The 21,161-nt window shown below is 45.0% G+C and overlaps 1 protein-coding gene and 1 long non-coding RNA gene across 4 annotated transcripts in view; one reads left to right on the top strand and one right to left on the bottom strand.

The window, feature by feature from the left end:
- LOC122173940 (uncharacterized) overlaps window positions 1-20,350 on the bottom strand; it is a 32,526-nt gene extending 12,176 nt beyond the window's left edge. Inside the window, exons 1-2 of the long non-coding RNA XR_006174999.2 lie at window positions 20,033-20,350; window positions 6,840-6,927 (exon numbers count right to left, since the gene is read on the bottom strand). This is a non-coding gene — a long non-coding RNA (uncharacterized LOC122173940). The remainder of the gene's footprint in view (window positions 1-6,839; window positions 6,928-20,032) is intronic.
- CORO1C (coronin 1C) overlaps window positions 3,358-21,161 on the top strand; it is a 77,145-nt gene continuing 59,341 nt past the window's right edge. The window contains exon 1 of one of the 3 annotated variants that reach the window (XM_065568819.1): window positions 3,358-5,442. In XM_065568819.1, the coding sequence (XP_065424891.1) occupies window positions 3,987-5,442 (1,456 nt within the window). In that variant the 5' untranslated portion in view covers window positions 3,358-3,986. Of the gene's footprint in view, window positions 5,443-11,864; window positions 12,023-21,161 lie in introns of those variants that run through there. The other 2 variants (XM_008163633.4, XM_065568821.1) reach the window with 2 other exon arrangements.

Below are 21,161 nucleotides of genomic sequence, written 5' to 3'. Positions count from 1 at the left end.
ATTTATGGTGCCAATCACCACAGTATCTGAGCACCTCTCAACCTTTACTGTATTTGTCCTTAGATAGGGACTTGCTTTTATCCCCTTTTTATAGATGGGGAAACTGAGGCACGGAGCACTTAAGTGATCTGCCCAAGATCACATAGGAAGTTTGTGGCAGAGCAGGGAATTGAACCTGGATCTCTGAAGTCCTAAGCTAGTGCCCTAACCACTTCCCCAATGCGCAGCAGTTTTGTAGAAGTTATCAGGGAGAAGCTGGAGGCTCTGGCAGCTGCATAGAGGGACACTTGGAGCTTTTGGAACCTGTAGAAAAATGGGAGGGTGGTATGGGATTGTGGGATAAAGATGAGGCAGAATATATAGTAGTGAAATAGCTAACTATATCGATATGGCAATGACCAGAATTAAGTTTCTGGGTTAACAACCCATTGCGATGAACAGGGCAGCCTCCTCCTCTTTGCCGATTACCGGTTTCAAGCTGTCTGCAGACTCCTGAAGACAACTCTGTATCGATTTACACTCCGGTCACATTTAGACAGCTTCCTTGGCAGCCATAAGGGCTAGACATGTAAACGTTCTTCTAAATGGCAGCTTAGCTTTGGCGTCAGAGTTCTGAGGCAAGGGGTGGGTTTCTGCAGCAAATTGCAAGGTCATGAAATCCCAGGATACACTGGGCCCTGTTTATGGTGATCAGCCAGCTGATCTTGTTCTTTATGGAGCCTTTTATGAGCCTGTCACTTGCCGTCTCTGACTGCCCAATGTGTGTTGCTGATCACACTGCGGGCAGAATGGGGGTGGCAGAGCCCCAGCCAGCATGTGTACACAGATCTCAATTTGCTAACATCTCTGCTTATTGCTCCAGCTTTGGGAAGCTAGCTGGGTAAGCAAGTGGTCTGACAGCCGATGAGTAGCCTGGCCAATCTGTGCCAGCCTCAGCCCTCGCCTGGCATGTAGCATAGTCCCTAAAAGTAGTTCACTGCTGTCCTGTGCGCTACAGTGAATTTTCCAACCATGTGGAGGCAAAGTCACTGCAATAACAATGTCCTTTTATGCATAGATTTAAAGGGGCAGCCACCGGCTCACGTCACAGGAGTCTGCCAGGTGCTTGATAAAGAACTCTTTGAAATAAAACACTTGATGTGAAAGGCCCTCGACTGGGGACACTCGATGTTATGTCATAATGTCACGTGGCTTGTGACACATTGACCATAAGGCTTTAGGGCAATGGGGTTCGTCTTCAGGGAGTTGCTTTTGCAAATTCAGCTGGAAACGTTTGTTTTGTGTAAACTTCCCGTCATCCCTAGGAAGCTGCAGAGAACACTAGTCCTTCTTCCCTGATTTTAAAGCATCAAGCTGTATTCACCTTACTGTGCAGATCTGAAATCAGTTCTAGGGGTAATAAAACAACTGTGTAGATCTAGCCAATACATGGATATGTTATCTCCTGTTTATAGTAGGAAGAGATATAAAGCCCCACTTCCCAAGGAGCATCTATTATTCTACTGGGAGCTCTATGGCTTTAGTACTTTTGAGAAATTGGGGACAGGAAAACGATAGGGCTTGCAAATGTTTTAGGGATGGAGCATGCATGGCTCGGTGGAAAACAATCAGCACCATAGGCATGGCCCTTCGGATGGAGGTAACTGTCATGACAAAGGCAAATGCATATGAATCTGATGTCCTTACGTTGACAGGAAGCAGCCTGGCCTTAAGGCTTGTCACCCCACCACCTACTTTCTCCAAATATTGCTCCAAAAGTGAAGATGGGGTGGGAATGGGGGAGAGGGAGACCTGTTTAAATCCTCTGCTCAGGAGAGGGCTGGCAGCAGCTCCTGCACCTGAAGGGATGGTGACACAGTGTTGTTCAAAGGGTGTAGATGGAAAACACTGCTGCAGACCCTTTTGCAGCATTCCGCGTGTGAGCCCAAAGTAGGGCAGTTGTTTGTTTTGGGCAGCCTTGCTGTGGATGTAGGATGCTGGGTTTTGTCTCGCTGTGTGCTGATGCTGTTCCCCACAGTGGGGCTAGCTGGTGCAAGGGGCTGCATGATGATGATGTGGAGCCTTTCACTTCTAGGTCATTGGTTCGGATCTGGCTTGGGATGGCGGCGATGGGAAGTTATTACTTTTGATGGCTGCCGAGTGGCTTGCGTAAAGGGGGTGGGACATCTCTGTTTCAGGTCCTAGTGGACAAGTGGCCATCTTGCAGAAGTCACTGGCACGAACTGGCCCTCTCATTGGCAGTTTCAGCTCAGAGGCCAAAGATTAAAAGGGACATGGAGAACTAGCTGTGCTCCCACTTCTAGAACTGATCCCTGCAGGTGAAGAGCAAGGCAGGTGGCCATGTGGGGGAAGCTTTCCCTGACCGATGCCTGATCTGGGGATAAGCTCAGGATTTCAGCCTCCAGCCCTGTCAATCTGGCACCTTTTGCCAGCAATCAAATCATTTTTAAAAATTCCCCTGAACTTCCACTGTTAAATAAACATATCTTGGGGCCCTATTTCCAGACCACTCGTGCTTTGCATTTGGCCGACTTTCAGAGGTACCTCTACCCTGCTCTTCGGCTTAGCCTCCAACAGTAAATAGGCACAGACAAGGAGGACAGAACATATAAGTCTCAGCCTTGCCCAGCCATAGACTGAATATACCATGTCGGCAAGTAACTGTTGAGGGATATGGAGAGAGTTCTGTTTGCATAATGCACAGTTGCTCACACAGCTATGGAACTGATGTATTTCTAGCGCTTTTTTTAATATTCCCACTTGCGATTCTGAGTGAGATACAAGTAGAGAAGCTCGACACTTAGCACACCCTAAAAGGCAAAGAGCTGGGGAGAGCCTATGGGATGGAAATAGGTCATTGGTGGCATGCCATGTTCACCATTAGTGAAAATGTCAGGCATTTGGGACTGTATATAAATGGATTAGGACTCTTTAAAAATCTCTCCTTCCCCTCCCTCCTGCCTCATTCTCAGGAGAGCTTACAGGCACTTGTTTGGCAGAACTGTAATCTGGAGAGAGGAACTTTCTGCATGAAGGTTTGTTTAGCAATGCCCAAAACTTTAGTAAGGGTTTTTTGATAAGTTGTGTGTTTTTTAGTCTCTTAATGGAATCTGGTGTTGGGCTTCTCTGTTTATCTCTGGAATACTTTGATGACACAGTAATTCACTTAACAATAACATATTCCTGCAGATAACTCCAGCCAATCTGTCTCTGCCCTAAATACTTTGTGTATACAGTATCTTTCCCAAGTACGCTGCGATCCAGACCAAGGTCCCAGCATCAGTGTGCACTGCACACAGCTTCCAAGGAAGAAGCGTTTGGGTAGAAGGGGGTTGTGACAGAGGCTCATGTTAAAGCACTAGAAAATGAACCAGGGGTGTGGACGTATATTTCCAAGATCTCTATAAAAGCCACAGAACAGTTGACAGAAGATGATCCAGCACAGATGAACTACAACAAATTATGTGACTGTAAATAATCATGAAAACAGCTGTGGGGATTGCAGCAAGATCAGCCACCAAAGGGAAACCGTAGGGAATCGCCAAAAATTACTATCCCAGTTGGGGAAAAGAGGGAGATTAACTGGAGGAGAACACAGATATAGAGCAAATCCTGCATGTCAAGTGTTATGCACCAACAAATTAGAAGCCAGTGGACTTTGGATGTAGTTGTGCCTGCTCAGGTAGGATAAGTCTGGCGAACGTCAAGTGTAATATCAATCCTGACCCCCTCCATCGTCAGGAGACGACATCCTGCCCTGCCACAGAGAATGGACTCCATCGTCCCAAAATGTGTTTTCCACCTCTAGCGTCTGTGATTCTGAATAATGCCGGATCCCATAACCTAGTAACGGAAGTTTCCAAGCTGCGTCCAGTCTCACTGAGGAGGTGGTGGTGAAAACTCTGGAGACTCAAAGTGGGGAGAGAGCTCAGTCTGTCAGTTTCAAAGCATTTGGATAAGTGATTAAAAGCATTGAGCTGCTAGTGATGGAAGCCTCTACCTGGCGCCGCTCTGGATATTTACTTGATGACAAAGGTAAGATGAGAAGGAGAGACTCTCCTCTCTCCAGCAAAACCTCCAAGATGAAGTGCGAAGATTATGTTTTGCTGAGTAAGAAGCAAGTTGGCTATGAGGGCCTGGGACTCCAGACGGAGAGAGATGAGCCCAAGGGCACTGATTATGATGTGCATGTTTCCACCAAGAAGTTACAAATAAGAAGAGGAGTGTGTGAGAGAGGGACTCAGGGACTGATGGCAGAGGAGTCATGCTCTAAAAAGCGAACCGTGACCAAAGCAGGTGGTAAAGGTATGGAAGGTGAAGTCTCTTCAGAGGTGTTTGAAATGCAGTTTGGACAGCAGTGTTTGGGAGATGAGGCTGAAAGCAGGAAGGCGAACGCTGTTGTATATAGGCTGGAGAAAGCTGAAATCAGTATCTCCAACCAAGAGGGAGAAATTCATCCATTTGTCCACATGGAACCTGAAGGGAGAAAGGAAATGACAGAATATAAGTTGCCTCTGATCCGGAGAAATGCCAGCCACCAGGAAAGTTACCAAGGGACAGAGCAAGCTGCAGCTGGAAGGGTAAATATGATCAACGCTTTTCAAGGAACACTGAAGACGCAGATAAGCAGGTCGGACTCAGAAAGTAGCATAGAGAGCAGACAAGTTAACAAGCTGACACTGAACTCTCCCTCGGAGGAAAATAAACCCAGCGTCCAGAGCAGGTCAGATAGCAGGGAGCAAGAAGCCACGGTGATGGATTGTATATTGCAAAGCAAAGAGGCCAGAACAATGCAATCTGCTTCACATACCTTTTGGGAAAGCAGCAATCCAGGTGGAAACTTTAGGCAGACAGTTAATTTTTCCTCTCCTACTGAAAGCTCTGCAGACCATTGCCCCAGTGGTCAGACTGGTGAAAAGGATCCAGCAGGAAAGCTTGATAAAGATAAGCAGGTAGTGAAGAGCCTTGAGATAATGGTCTCAGCAATTTCAAATTGTGCTCTGATTGCCGGAGATTCGAGAGAGAATGACAGCCACGTCCTTCACCCTGAGAGTGGAGAAGACCTCAGAAGTGAGGCAGATTCAGTGGTATCCGATTCAAACAGCCACCAAAACTCCTCAAAAGCCCCTTCACCCAGGTTACAAACTGAAGGTTTGGCAGTGAGTTTCAGTGAGACTGTAACAATGTCAGAGGTGCTACAGAAACCACAAGATAGGACTGCTTCTAGCAAAAACCAGCCGGAAGCTACATTTCCAGATAGTGCAACTAAAATCACCGGAGAAAGGATCCCAGGAGGGGGCCCAGCTCAGCAGGAGCCAAAGGGGGAGGAAAATCAAGAGGATGAAAAAGTGCTTAAAGTTGCAGATGTGAAGAAAACTTTCGAAAGGCAGAAGTCTGCAGAAGGCAAAGCGTCAGCACCTCCGCACAGTACAGCCAAAAAAGGTGAGCCGTGGCAACTCTGCTGGGGGGCAGGATTTCAGAATACTTCTCTGTGTTTATAGCTTTGGATTGCAGTGCTCAGTTTAAAATAAACCCCAGGTGGTGGTTCCAGGCTGAGATGAGTCTGATGAAATGTGTTGGTGACTCCCTTCAAGAAATAGCTATCTGATTAATACTGAGCAACACATAGCGAACTGGGATCTAGCAAATCTCTATAGTAAGGTAGAGTGAAAATCCCAAATTGTTTCAATGCAGAGTTTAGTAAAACTGCCACTTACAGTTAAGTTGTTTTGTGAAAAGGGGGTTTACTATAGAAAGGTTTCACTGAATAATAATACCTAGCTCTTATATAGTGCTTTTCATCAACTACATGCTCTTTGCTGCAGTTCTTTCACTCACTTCCCCATGTTCACACTTGCTACTGTCTCTCTGGACCAATATTTTGATTAATTTACTCCTGTTGATATAAGATGCAGTTTTTCCCCTTAGGTTCTTTTACTCTTGTGGTGTGACTTGGCTGTATTACTCTCTTGAGGGGTAAGACTATACTAGCCTGAAGCTGTGCCAAGCTGTGGGCAAGCTTACATTGTTAAAATGAAACCAGTAAAACTGTAAAAACAGACCTGGGTCAGACAGACATCAAACTAAAAGTAAAGACGTATGTTTGTAGGTGTGTTGTAGACCTATGCTGCATAGTTCATGTAACCAGATTACTGATGATCTGGTAGGTTATTGTACATTTTCCTATGGGGAAAAGTCACATTTTAAGACACTGGAAATCTATGTTAACCCTGAATATTTTTCAATTAATAAATGTTTAATTTAAAAATAGGTCTGGATCTCCCTCGCCTTGCACATTATGTTGTCACTTAAAGGGTGGAAACCTGAATCAGAATGGGAATGAGGTGCAAAGCTGGGGAGAACAAGCTCATACTCTTGGGAAGTAATGGTTTAGTGTTTATAGCCACATCATGCCAGGTTCCAGGGAAAATATCAAACAAACAGTTGCAAAATGAAATGTGTATGCAACTGCTAAATATCAACAACTAGAAAGACTTGGGTTAAGTACACCAAGCATCCCTGATACTGATCCCTCTCAGGGCACTTGGGTTTAAAGACCCAATCCACCACTCCATGGGAGTTTTATCTGACTAAGGAGTATGGAGCATCTGGCTTTTAAATTCATTCCGAAATAATGTTTACATCAGCAAAGAGGCACGCAGCATTTTGGGGAACAGAAACTGCTGGTAGATGCAATAAGTTGTCTTACAGGAACACTAGTTTTAGCTATGGATATGGAATAGTGGCCCTCCATTGTGCCATATTCATGATCTAACTGTTCCAAAACCAAAAATAAACAAACACACTGAGGAATTAATGTTTAAAAGAAATGCACCCACCTGACCCAGGCAGGCCCTGGCTGATGGCAAGGATTTTGGCTGCATTCGTCTCCTTTTTCTGACTCTCTTGCAGCTTTTGTAATGGGACCTTTAACAGAAGTGAGTGAAAAGAGAGGAGATGACAAAAGAATTCAAAATAGGTTGAATAATCAGGATGTAGATTTCAAATGTGACAAATGTAACAAGAAATGCTACAGGAATAACGCTGTTAAATCCACACATTACTGCTCATTTCCAAAAGCCTGTGTCTACAATGCAGAGCCTGGCTGAATTCTTTTTACTATTCAACACAAGAGGAAATTTTGGTCACAAGTTATTCATTTCATAGATAGAATTCTGCTTTTTCTCCTCTTTCTCTCTTTTTTTTGGTTCTTCTTTCTGGCCTGCCTCTTTATAGTTAATCATCTGCTATGTCTGAGACAGGCAACAAAGAAAACCCCATCTGTTGCAATTAATTGCAGCTTTTTTATTTAGTGTCCTAACATTTTAATTAGGAATTAGGACTGAAACATTATAAAAAGGAAAAAAAAATCTTGAACAAACCACTACAATGGAGAAGGTGAAACAAAAATATACTGAATATATCTATATATCTCTCTCTATATATCTGTAGATAAATATTGTGTGTGTACATAACATAAAGCCTTTTTATATAATGTACTTGTAAATGATTTGGAACAATAGTCTTTCATTAATAAATACCCTGAACACAATTACTAATACTCTGTTTATTGGTACTTTGCACTCTGCAGTACTTTCCATCCAAGCATTTCCCCTTACAAGCAATGCATTAATTATATTACTCCATTCACTGCAACAGACTGTCATAATATCCTTGTAAAGCAGGTCAGTATTATTATCCCCACTTTACACCTGGAAAACTAAGTCACAGAGAGGTGAAGGGACATGCCCAAGGCCATGCAGCAGGGGTGTAGCAGAGCTGGGTATAAAACCCAGCACTCATGACTCCCAGTCCTGTGCTTTAGTCCAGACATTCATCCTCCTTCCCTGTCCTGAAGGACACACACTATTGTGCACGCTCCTGATTCCCTTTTTTTATCAGATCAGACTCTTATATTGCACTAGTTATTATTATCGGCATTGCATAATTCTATAGCTCCCCTTTCTGGCCAAGAACTGAATGAATCATAAGGCCAAACAAAAGAGGTTTCTCTCTCACTGAACAAATGCTCAGCTAGGTCTGGGGAAGAGATCACCACAGGACAGTGTTTCATTGAGATGACCTTGGGCCAGGTCACTTATGGTTTGATTTTTTTCAGAAGTGTTGAGCACCATAGCCATTAGTGAAGTGTGGACCATATACCTTTCCATGCTTCAGTTTCTCTACCTGTAAAGCTGTGAGGCATAGCAAATGAATTACTTGTAAAGCACTTTGAGATATTCGCATGAACAAAATAGCATGATGATTGTGCTGGTAGAATAGATATGTATTTGCAAGTTAGCTAAATTTAGCAACTGACATGGCTTTCAGAGTCAGGGGTTAGTGTGAGGATTGATGATTCGCTCTGCTCCCTTTCCGCAAAGAAATTACAGGATTTATCATTTGGAGCATGTGTGGGAGGCAAGGGGGGGGGGGGGGGAGATAAAACTGTGAACAGCTCAACTTGAAGGAATTATATACATCCCTTTTGTCCCATGCCAGCGTGTAAAGTGAAATTTCTAGTCATCCTGGTAGTGGTGAGATGATTTAGGAATATAAACTCTGTTGTGTAATCTTTTTAGCTACATTAATTTACTAATAAAACATAAACTTCATTGGGGGAAAATCAGCCTTTAATGTGATGTTTACAAATATTTTTGATAGATATATTATTAGGCTAATATTGATATGCTTTGTAATTGTAAGCAACACGGTAGTTAGAATAGTGTTAGCCTACAAATAGTGAAGATGACTGCCCTGAAGGGAATTGAAGAATTTATATAATCTTATACTTATTTTTCTATACGTTGATGAAGACACTCTATAAAGATTGATGATGTCTCGGCATGTCTGCAGCCATACCAAGACCTAACCAGCTCATTGTCCTAGGTCAGAATTTGGGTGATATTTGGCCCTTTCCCATCTAGATGCTGGAGGAAATGGTGCTGAGGATTGATAGGTGTCTTCCTTCCTTCTAAGTCAGTACTGAGTGAATGTTCCAGCATGGTTTCAGGGGGAAACTGCGTTACAGTGTCTTTTGGTTGAAATGTAAAACAGGCCCTGTTAGTTGTGGTCATTGAAAATCCCATGGCAGTTTTTGAAGAGACAAGGTGACCAAATTTCAGCTGGGTTCATTACATCCTCCTTATCTGAAATGTCCAACTGAAAACTACAGGGATGCAAAATTCTTATTCACTTCCTGTGCTACCTACCCTGTTGTGTAGTGTAGTGTGCTATAAAAGTAGCTGTTATAGCCCAGTGATTGGCAAAGCAACTCAGGTGTATGTTTCCTAGCAGATTTATAGCAAGGGGACTGGCAGCCAAGATGCCCAGGTTCTAGACCCATCTCTACCGCTGACTCACTGTGTTTGTCCTTCACCAAGTCACGGGTATGTGGAAAATATGAATCACAATTCAAGTCTGCTAAGATGAAAATTAGCTGCAATATTACTTAGGTAGTACTAAATTGCTTTTGTAGTGTTTCTTATTTTTGATGATAAAGGGATTTTTGTAGATGAGGGTGGAGGGGAAATGTGCTAGGCTGGATTTCAGAAGCAAGATTTTGATCCCAAACTGTTAAGACACTGAAGGCAGCTCACAGCAGGGATGTATCCAATTTTAAACCTAATTTTTCAGTGGAGTAGCTACTGTATTAGCAATGTGGTGGTGTTTACAATGAGGGAGACCTTTCCACTTACTGAAGCTGTGGTTAAACTTTTGTCAGGTTTTATATATTTGTTTGTTTTGGTTTGGAGCTACTGTTTCCCCTGGGGTTTCTGCCAACTGTGACCCAGCCAAGCCAGCAGGAGTTGTGATAAATTCATCTCTGCTGAAACAACAAGGAGTCTGGTGGCACCTTAAAGACTAACAGATTTATTTGGGCATAAGCTTTCGTGAGTTAAAACCTCACTTCTTCGGATGCATAGAGTCTCTGCTGAGACTCTCTTTGCGTGTCTTACACCTTTATCTGTCATGTACCATGTATATAATTTACAAATAAAACTCCTGGGGTCTGTAATATATGGCATAAAATGGACCACTTTATTTTACAGTGTTCTTATCCCAGTGCATCAGTGAATTAGGACATTTTTCACCTTGAGTGACATTAATGAGAATTGGGTGGTCAGCCCTTCTGAAAATCAAATCACTTATTTAAGTGTCTAATTGTAAGCAGCCAAATTTGGTCAATATATTCCAATGATATAAGGAGCCCAAATTGGTCTTTTGTTTTGGAGGCATTCTGAGCAATGTAAACACCATAATTTGTCTACGCATAGCGTGCCTTGCAGTAACAGAAAAATAAAACCTTGGAAGTTATATTATGTTGGGAGCCCTGACATTTGTTGTTTGTCTGAACTGAAGTCAGTAGTGTTGATCTAGTAAATCTCTATTCTAGGCTATTTCATTGAACAACAGAGATAAAAGTTCTGTACCTAAGTGATGCCAACATTCAAAAAATGTGGATTTATTTTAAGGCCAGGAGGAGGAAATCTTTGGGTTTTAAGACAGCTGGCTTCCTTGTTTCTCACTGCAAAGTGTTATCCAATAGTCATTTGGGATCTGTGAGCATCTCTCAGATCAGTTTATTTTGATTCGATTTGATAGAAAGCTACTTCCTCAGCCACCATATGAAGAATTTAAGATGCTTGCAACGTTGTATAGGGCAAAACCAAGTAGAATTACTAATGGAGTTAAATTTTCTTTTAATGTGGAATAAGTCAATTATTTTTATCTTTCCCTTTGCTGGGTGTGTGTGCTGGATTCTCTGCATTGGTCTGTCAGGTTTGGATAGTTACAAGCATGGGTCCAGTTATGTGGGTTATTGCATGCAAACATGGCAGCAGCCAGAGAGTGGCATGGATGTCAGTGATGCACCAAAAAGTCAGAAGATGCCTGCAGGACTGGGGCCCAGGTTTCCCTTTAATGGTGATCCCATGCGTGTGGGATCCCATCGGTCCCAGGTGCGTCTCCGTTGCTCCTCTGGGGTGCATGTCCATGGCCATTGCTCCCGGGTGCACATCCATTGCCGTGGGGTGTATGACCATCGGTCCCAGGTGCGTCTCCGTTGCTCCTCTGGGGTGCATGTCCATGGCCATTACTGCCGGGTGCACATCCATTGCTGTGGGGTGTATGACCATCGGTCCCAGGTGCGTGTCCGTCCCTCCTCTGGGGTGCGCGTCCATCGCCCTGGGGTGCATGTCCATGGCCATTGCTCCCGGGTGCACATCCATTGCCGTGGGGTGTATGACCATCGGTCCCAGGTGCGCGTCCGTCCCTCCTCTGGGGTGCGCGTCCATCGCCCTGGGGTGCGCGTCCGTCCCTCCTCTGGGGTGCGCGTCCATCGCCCTGGGGTGTGCGTCCACCCCCCCAGGCTTTGTGTCTGTTGCTGTGGTGCACCTGCCAGTTACTATTTCTGTTGCTGTAGTGACGGGCCCGGCCTTCAGCCCCAGAACCCCGCAGGCAGGCCCTGGCACTGGGGACATGGCGGGCAGGGCCCTGCACCCCGGGGGCGGGAGGGCGGCGGTTGGGCACAGCGAGGCGGGGCCGGGGGTGGGGCAGCGGGGGCGGAGTCTGTGAGGGGGTGGCCTGTCAGCAGGGCCGGCTACCCCCGCGCCGGGTGAGGGCCCCGGCCCCTCCTGGCAGAGCAGAGGGGGCCGGTTGGGCCGGGGCGGGGGGGTCCCTGAGGCGATGGGAGGCCCTGAGGGGGGGAGGGGTTACTGCCTGGCTCCGCCCCGCTGGTGGGGGTGAGGGTGGGGCAGCAGCGTTCCCTGCTCCCGCAGTGTGGCCGCCCCGCGCTGCGATTGGCCGTCCGGGCTGCCACTCTGTGTCTCTCCGGGCCTGGGGGGCGGGGCCTAGTGCGTGTGGAAAGGGGCGTGTCAGGGGGCGGGGCCTGTGTCGGCGCTGCCCTCCACGCCGTGGTCAGTCGGAATCGGGCGGCGGCAGGAGGCGGCTCCGCTGGGCTGAGGAGCGGACGGAGCGCGGGATCGTGGTGCGCGGCCGGCGGGCGGGCGGGCACTGTGCGGTGAGTGGGGCGCGTTGCTGCGTGTAGCTGGGTGGGGAAGAGGGAGCTGGGTGCGGGGAGAGCAGGGTGGGGTGGGCGCTACGTGTAGCTGGGTGGGGAGGAGGGTGCGGGGTGGGACAGAGGGAGCCGGGTACTGGCCGGGGGGGAAGAGGGAACTGGGGGCGGGAGCTGGGGGCCGGCCGGGTGGGGAAGAGGGAGCTGGGTGCAGGGTGCCGGGTGTGGGAGGTGGCTGGGAAGAGAGATCTGGGGGCGGGAGCCGGGTGGAGAAGAAGGAGCTGGGTGCGGGTGCCGGGTGGGGAAGAGGGGTGCGGGTGGGGAAGAGGGGTGTTGGGTGCCGGGTGGGGAAGAGGGGTGCGGGTGTTGGGTGCCGGGTGGGGAAGAGGGGTGCGGGTGAGAAGGCGAAGGCTTGGGGGAACGTTAGGGCTGCATAGGGGCTGGTGGGGTGATCGCTGGCTGCAGGGGCTGGGGAAGCTGGATGGGTTTGATGGGGTGGGCTAGGAGCCAGAGGCATGTAAGGGTTTGGTATTTAAACAGGTTGCAATTGTGGGCGGGCTGGGGATGGAGCTGTCTGTGTGTATGTGGATTGGGGGCTTTAGGAGCATTCACTCTACTGTGATGGGTGAGGAGACTGATACTGTATGTGCTGAGGCAAAGCATGTCTTCCACCAGGGTTAGCTTGTATGTATTATAAGGACAAAGCTGGGAATGGCTAATAGCAGGGACAAACAAGGGGATGTAGGTTCTCTGCTGACCAAGGGAAACAAAGGGAGGTTTTTGGAGACTGAACTCTGATAAATGAGATGCTTAATATTTGCTGCTGAAATTGAATGAGATCTTTCTGTGTGAATTCCTCACTGCAGGCCAGGCTGGTCTCGCTGTGATTATTGAAGATCTTTCCATATTTAAAGGTGGGATGCTGTCACAGCTAGGTGGCCCTGCGGAGATTCTGAATAGGGGAGATTTCTGAAAAGTGTCAGTGAGCTTTTAAACCTCTCATTGAACACACAGCAGAATCCTTCTCCCCAGGAGAGATGCAATAAAATATTACTTAAAATTAATTCACAATGAAGGCTTCATATAGATAAGTAAGACTTGGCAGGTTGATTTCTGACTTTCCTCATGGAGGAGAGAAGGAAAATGAGTGTCTCTTTAAGAAAGAAAGGACTATGAGGTGCAAATTCATAAACTCCTGGCGTCCAAGGCCAGAAGGGACTATTGTGATCTAGTTGGAGTATAAGGCAGGCTGTAGAACTTGCCCAAAATAATTCCTAAGCATATCTTTTAGAAAAAACATCCAATCTTGATTTAAAAAATTGGACACAGAACCCTGGCCCCTCTTGGTAGAAAGTCCAGCCTTTTTTTCCCCTGTACATCTTTCACACATGACTTTGGCATTGCAGTTTGCTCATGATGATGCATTCTGAGCCATACATACATTAGGCTTAAGGGGTGACATAATATATGTTAGTATTTGAGAAGAAATCTGATTCTTTTGTTCTTCAAATTGTTGACTGTGTACAAGCGGAGGTATTAGTCAACTCCACATAATGTGTATGTCACCCTGTGGAAGGCTCTTTTGTTGCTGCTGTGTAATGTCATAGAGGGAGAGAGATGATCAAGTGTAGGACATTTTCCTTAAGCTTGTGTTGTATTGTGTTGGTGTAGTAGATGTCAATGCCATATTGATGCCTATTCTAAATCCTCTTGAAAGCCAAGGAAAGCACAAAACTATGTGAAGAGTGTCCCTTGGGTGTGATTCCTTTACTAAAAGGTACTTTCTGTCAATGCTGCCAAGTGAAAGATTGGAATTAAAGGGGTGTCAATTGTTGGCCCCAATTTCTACTTTATTAAAAAAAGCTTATACAAAATTAAAGCTCAGTAGAAATATTTCCCATAAATCAAAATACAATAGCTACAATTTTTAAACAAAAACATTCCATTGTAGTGTTTCAACTGCAGACAATGCAGTATTGTGACAGTGCATGAGAAACTCATAACAAAATTGACTAGAAGCTGGCTGGAAACAAAAGTAAAAATGATTGGTGCACTTATTGTTCAAAAAAATTGATGTACGTTAGTGGTTGGATATTTTGTATTATTAATCTAAAGTCTCAATCCTGGAAATGCATACATGAGTAAAGCTATTGGAACTATGCATGCGGGTTTGCATAATCAGGCCTAAGATATTAGCAACATATAAAAGAACTTGTTTTTTGAAAACTATTAACTGATGCAGCTCATTTACTAATGCCAGTCCTTGCTTAGCCTTTGGATGGGTTATAGATAAACTATTTGAAGTTAACCTCTATTTACCTACACATGTAGAGAAGAGCATGATGGTAGAAGCCATGTGTGCACATTGGAGGTTGGGGAAAGCTGTGTGAATGACACAGTGCATGCCATAGAAATGAAATATGCCCATATGTAATAGGGATGTGTGGCTAGAGAAAATGGCAAATACCTTAGGGGGTGTATGAAAGTGGATTTTAACAGCAAGCTTTGAAATGCTTTCATGCACTGAAGAGAAAATCAGGTTGCTATACGCTCGCTGACACATCTTGTTACAGCTAATATTCATGTTTGCTAAAGGTTGTGTGCACACCACAGAGGTAAAAGATCAAGTACTGTTGTGACAAAGCCAAAGCACGTTTATTTTTTGTGGATTTGCAATAGCTACAGTAAGACCCAGCAACCCGTAATAGGCATATGGGAGTATGTGCCTTGTGTTTGTTTTTGATACCACTCTTCATAATGGTAAATTTTTAATGGTCATTTGTAGCCTTGCACACAGATTGCTTTAATCAGCATTTGTCTCTCTTTTTTATGTACTGTGTTGGGATTACTCTGTCTTCTAGTGAGCTGCCTTTTCAAACATCATTGGGTTTTTCAAGTTAAATCTTCATGCTTATTGCATCTGTCACTTCTGGGATTCACTCCAAGCACGAGGCAGAGAATCCGTGTAATAGCAATGAAATGGAATGCTCGAAAGAATAAAATATCTGCTTTCCTTAGTGATATAGCACAGAGAAGTATGAAGGATATATACACTTAACAATCAGTTAACTTAAAGATTTTAATGGCGACTTCATAAAATGTCCCATTTAAGCACAACCTTGCGTTTTAGTTGCAAGAGCATGTAAGTGACTGTTTTCAATTTCACTGTTGCCTTGGTAGAATAAAATGAGTTTGGGTGCTGGCTTCCTATTTTGAGGACATGAGCAAAACACTTCCTGGCCTGAGTTTTCTGCTTGATGAGGTCATCAATGCACCACTCCCAGGGTTAAGAATGTCGTTTCATGCAACCTCACAAGCACATTCTTCTGATTTTTAAATATATGTTTTTGTATATTTAGGCTTAATATTTGTTATGAATATTTCAGTGCCTCCTTAAGGATGTAGTGGAACAGTAAGTCACTGAGGGATTGAAGTGCCCTAGTTTAAAATCTTTAAGTGTATATGAACAAAATTTTAATGTACTGTTTCTCCTGAACTCCCTATCGCCCTCTTGCCCTCCCCCCCCCCCCCCCCCCAAAAAAAAAGCTTGAACCCACTTGCCTTGTGGTGACTGACTATTGAATCAGGCTGGTTAGAAACTGCTTGTTTAAAATCCACAACCACATCAACTGTTTCAAGAATCAGAATGTCAGCTGCTCCAGGCTGGTGAAATGTGAACTGATATTTCTTTGTAGTGCTATAATTGATAAAGGGCAAGTGATGCTGAAGTTATTAGGATTAGCTCTTGATAGCAGAACTAAGATAGTACAGACTTAGGTTAACTGCAGTGACTCAGGCTGGCTGCTTTTTGAAAGTTGGTTATTCTAGGCGCATTTAGCATGCCATTAGGTAGTTCCTGTCTGTTCTCTGACCAATCTGAATCCCCTTTAGGATGAGTTTAATTCATCCCATGCTCGCATTGACAAACTTAAATAAAACAATTTACACTTTGTTAAAAATGTTTTAATTTTAGTCCTTGACTTTTGATCTGCTTTGATCAGTGATGCTCATGAAAGGTGTCTGCCTCACAGGTACCGCAGTGACAGGTCCAAGGTGCCTCACCATTGTCTCAGAACTCTGTTCTAGAGGGCTCACCTGGGCAGCTGTATCTTTCGTCTTGGAGATTGCTAAAAGGGGGCTAGTTCTGGTTTGTGAGAAGTTCATAACGATCCAGTAGGAAATATACTGAGACCATCCAACTCCTTTCATATTGGCCACTGAACAGATGGCAGATAGTAGTTTCTCCTGGTCACTATTGACCAGTGACCCAGATGTGAGAGGCTCTGTAAAGCTCTGCTTACTTTTTAGAGCATCAGCAGTTGTTAGTAGGTGTGGTTTGTTACTTATATATAGTATATATACGTTTTGTAAGTAATGAAGCAATGCAAAGTGACTAGAATCTATGCAGGATCTCTGCATGCAATAGTGATGTGATGTCCAATGGTGTTTGCTGAATCTTTGACATAGATGTCCTTTATCCAAGATGTTAATTCGTCATTGAAGTTAAAGGGTGAAGGTGTTAACAAAACAAAAATGTAAACAATGACTAAAAAGCCCTTCTTGACTTCTGGGGTGTCACTAGTCTTCAGTCTTCCAAGATAGACAAGGCCTTAATTTCTAATATTAAAAATAAGCAGAAAAAAACTTGAGCTGTGAATCCCTCCCTCCGCCCCCCATTTTGACTGCTGTTAATGCATCCAAAAAATAAAAGGCAAGAGACAGCACAAGCTTGAATTAAATAAGGTAAGGTTAAATCTGCAATTTAAAGGAAGGGCCAACAAGGAAAGGAATGAGAATTTCAAGGCATCATATCCCAAGGTTGAGTTGCCTGAGTTTATTTTGGGGTGGCGGGATATCTGGAAGGAAGGAAGAATCCTTTTAATTTGCACTTTTTTGGACGGTCTTAATTCTACAGTTGGAATAATTGGTCTGCAGTTCAAGAACTACAAATTCTGTTTCTCGTCCAGATTATAATATCTTTTTAAAACTATGCACACTATCTTTGCAATGGATTGATGTAATGGTTCTGTAGGAGGCATTCTGGTGTGTGGTGAAAGGCTCCATCTGGTCTGAACATAGCTGGAAGTCCCTGTGATGGTGCATGGTATCCTGTGTTTGGAAGAATCAGAATGATTTTTGTCGGTGAGCTGGGTCTCTCTTAAGCCATTATAATTAGTTTTTCCTTCTTTGCTCCTTCAGTCATCCACTTTAAAAAAAGCAATGGAAATGAAATTAAAACAATTGTGATTCAAACTGTTTAAAAACAAGGGACTCTGATATGATTGTGTTGAGGATGGAGTTAGCAGCGTTTGCCTGGAATTCTCTGGCTTTTGTTGGTTCACATCTGATTCTAAAGTTTAACCTTGTCTTTAAGAATGGATTTGTGATTCCAGTTAACCTGAGTTATAATCACTATGATCTCACTGTTTCCTTGTACTCCCCTGTCTATTTGTATCCATCTGTTCTCTCATTTCTTAGACTTCGATTGTAAGCTGTCTGGGGCAGGGACCATCTTTTTGTTCTCTTTGTACAGCATCCTGAACAATGGCGTCCTGGTCCATGACTGGGGCTCATAGGCTCTACGGTATAATGTGTGGTTTCTAGACACATCCTGTAGGTCTAGTGCCAGTTTGGAATTGATGTGACTTGCCTCCAAACGATGCAATGGCTATTACCTAGCATTTTGTGGATGTTCAGTAGTCTGCCTTAAAGAGAACCATTCCCCCATTCTCCTCCCCGCAACCACTGCTTTCAAAGGCTCTTGCTCAAGATTCTTTTGAAAGCTCTTTACATCCTTCTTCACCTAAGAAACACACGGCGCACACAGTCCCTGGGACAAGTTGTCTGTAGAAATGAGACTTCAAGTCAGTCTTGATCAAAATATTTAAAATTGTGGAACACCCCCCGCACATCCTGTCCTCTGTATTGTTGCCATAGTTACTGTGTTCTTGAGTCTTTGGAAACCCATTATGTCTCATTTGAATGTACAAAGGTGATACCCCGCAATGCTGCATTTTGAAAGATTTCTTTACCATACAAAACTAGCAAAACATTGACATCCTAAAATATTTGGAACTTGGAAATTGAACATGGGGCAGACACAACCCAGTGCTGATAAATCACACAGTTTGTAATGGGTGTAATTAATATCAGTAGAAGTTAGCAGGAGGTAATTGGTTCAAAGCAGAGTGTGATCTCTCTCCCTAGAGAGACAAGACAGACTGGCAGAATATACAAATGATGACTTGGGGCAAGTCTACACCAGTGGTTTTCAAACTTTTTTTCTGGTGACCCAGTTGAAGAAAATTGTTGATGCCCGTGATGCAACAGAGCTGAGGATGAAGGGTGTGGGAGGGGGCTCAGGCCTGGGGCAGAGGGTTGGAGTATGGGGGGGGGTCAGGGCACTGGGCTGGGGGTGCAGGCTCTGGGTGGGGCTGGGGGTGAGGGGTTTGGGATACAGGAGGGGGCTCTGGGTTTGGGGGAGCACAAGGGAGGGCACAGGCTTACCTCCGGCGGCTCCCGGTCAGCGATGCAGCCAGGGTGCAGAGGCAGGCTTCCTGACTGTCCTGGCGTGTGGACCGTGCTGCTCCCCGGAAGCAGCCAGAAGCAAGTCCGGCTCCTAGGCGGAGGCGCGCAAGCAGCTCTGCGCGGCTCTCGCCCGCAGGCACCGGCCCCCCAGCTCCCATTGGCTGGGAACAGCAGAGCCAGTGCTTGGGGGGGGGGAGGGGCAGCGCATGGTTCACTGTAACATGCGTCACTTGGAGGATGTCTTTTTCACACCCCTGAGGGATGTAAGTTACATCAACTTAAGAGTAGTCTATACCAGCTCTTAGTGTAGAAGATTGTCGTCAACAAAAAATCAGTCCTGGAACCCATAGTAGAATAACTGATATTTTCTTTAGAAACTGTTCAGGGTTTTTCTTTGTTTTAAATACCATCAAAACAGTGTGTTTCAGTTCATCCTAGACACTTTAACTCCTTGACTGGTGCAGTTTGCACAGTGTGCACTTATGATACGTTTACAATTGTACTTTACATTTATGGAACACTTTTCATCAAATTATCTCCAGTTACTCTTACAATTAGATCTTGCAGTATCCCAGTGAAATAGATAAATTAATCTCAGTTTACAGATTGGGAAACTGAGGCATAGAGAGGTTAAGTGACTTGCTTAGGGTCATTCAGTGACGGGGTGGGACTAGAACATCGGAGTCCTGGCTGCTGCTCTAAACTATAGGCCACATGCCCTAATTTGCAGGTAATTTCTCTGTACCATCCCAATCACCATGGTATCTGAGTGCCTCTTTACTATATTGTATTGATTAAGAGCAACTAACTTCGTATTCAGGAAATTAAAACATGAGAAATGGTCCTTTATCTTCCCATGATATGTAACAATGCGATTATATAAACTGTCTCCCCCAAGAGGATTGGCTTATTGAGTGGAGAGAATTGCTGTGTAAGCTAGATGCCATAATGGTTTATGGTTAAAGTATTTACAGTTTCAGACATGCTGTATTTGCTTTGCAAGTTGGGGAGAAACTGGAGCCAGTTCATGCTAGCTTTAGTTGTAAGAGATAGTTAAGAAAAGTTCTACTGCCTTCGCAAAGTGTGAACCACAGGCGCTGTTCCAGCAGCACTACGCTTTCCTACCCTGAGGTATATGGTGCTTTCCAGGGGCCATCTCTGTACTGTACAGAAAGGTACAGTCACAATCTGTTGCAATGTTTTGTGTTATATCTTAAAATGCTCTGCTCAAAAAGGGGTGCACAGCTTCATTTGGCCTCCTATTTCCCTAGACATCGGCTGCATGTGTGTACCTCTGTACTGTACACCTACACCTTGCCCTGTGGCATTGCTTTGGGACAGACACTGTCTTTGTTCTGTGTTTGTACAGTACTTAGCACCATGGGGTCCTGGTCCATGACTAGGAGTCCAAGGTGCTATGGCAGTGCAAAAATTAAATAGCAAATGCTGAAACCCTGTACTTGTCTCAGTGTAAATGGTGCTGCTCACCTCCGATGGTCTGGCCCAGCAACCCTCGTGGTACTGTAGAGAACTATCTGAGTTTAAGGTGCAGGCTCGTGATGTATCCGTCTAGATATGTGGTTTCCAGTTGAAAGCATGCCTTGAAGATTATCAAATCCAGGCTGTGACCCACCAAGGAGAGAAGCAGTTTCCAAAGCGGAGGGTCCCTCTGAGAACATCTTGCCGCCCAAGATCAGTCTGTGCCTACTGCAGATGAGAGCACAATTCAGTGTGCTTGCTGACTGAGACTTTGCACTCTGCAGTTGGGAAGGCGGCACGCTATCGGGGACCATCCAGTATGCTCTGTGTTGGATTGCCATAAATGGGCTTGTGGGTGCAGGAAAATTCCTCTGTCTCCTGCACCTCAGATATACTTTCCTCTTGTTTGTAATGCACCATCCAGGCTGCTGTCCAAGTTAGCGTTGCTTTGTGGAATATCTTGTAGTTGTGTCACCATGTAAGTATGTTGTTAAAGGCTGAGGTAACTAAATGGCTTATGGATGCACAAAATGTTTCTTTCCTGCCCTCTGAATGAGGTGACAAATGTGCTTGCTCTTACACAAATGCTTTGGTACTTGCCTGCTTAGGTAGCTGAACTCTTAGGTTACGTCTATACTACCCGCCGAATCGGCGCGTAGTGTTCGATGTATCGGATCGATTTATCGCGTCTCATCTAGACATGATAAATCGATCCCCAAATCGACGCCCGTCCTCCACCTTGGCAGGAGGAGTAAGCAGGGTCGACAGGGGAGCCGCGGCGGTTGACTCACCACCGTGAGGACGGCCAGGTAAGTCGAACTAAGATACTTCGACTATTCGCGTAGCTGAAGTTGTGTATCTTACTTCGACACCCCCCCCCCCCGCTAGTGTAGCCCAGACCTTAAGGTATGTTTACACAGCAAAGAGAAACTCACGGGTTGCCCACTGTACCAGCTGTGCTGCGGGGTTGTCTCATTGCTGTGTAGACTTCCAGGCTTGGTCAGGAGCCTGGGCTCTGGGACCCTGCAAGGTGGGTTTTTCTTTGCTGTGTAGACGTGCCCTGAGCTACACTGAACGATATCTGTCATGTGTATGGGTGGGTTCTGTACTTCAGTCGTTCAGGATGACAACTTTGGCC

The sequence above is a fragment of the Chrysemys picta genome, chromosome 15 (genome assembly GCF_011386835.1).
Source record: "Chrysemys picta bellii isolate R12L10 chromosome 15, ASM1138683v2, whole genome shotgun sequence".
In the NCBI taxonomy this organism is placed as follows: Eukaryota; Metazoa; Chordata; order Testudines; family Emydidae; genus Chrysemys; species Chrysemys picta.
This window is presented reverse-complemented; position numbering and strand designations above follow the sequence as displayed.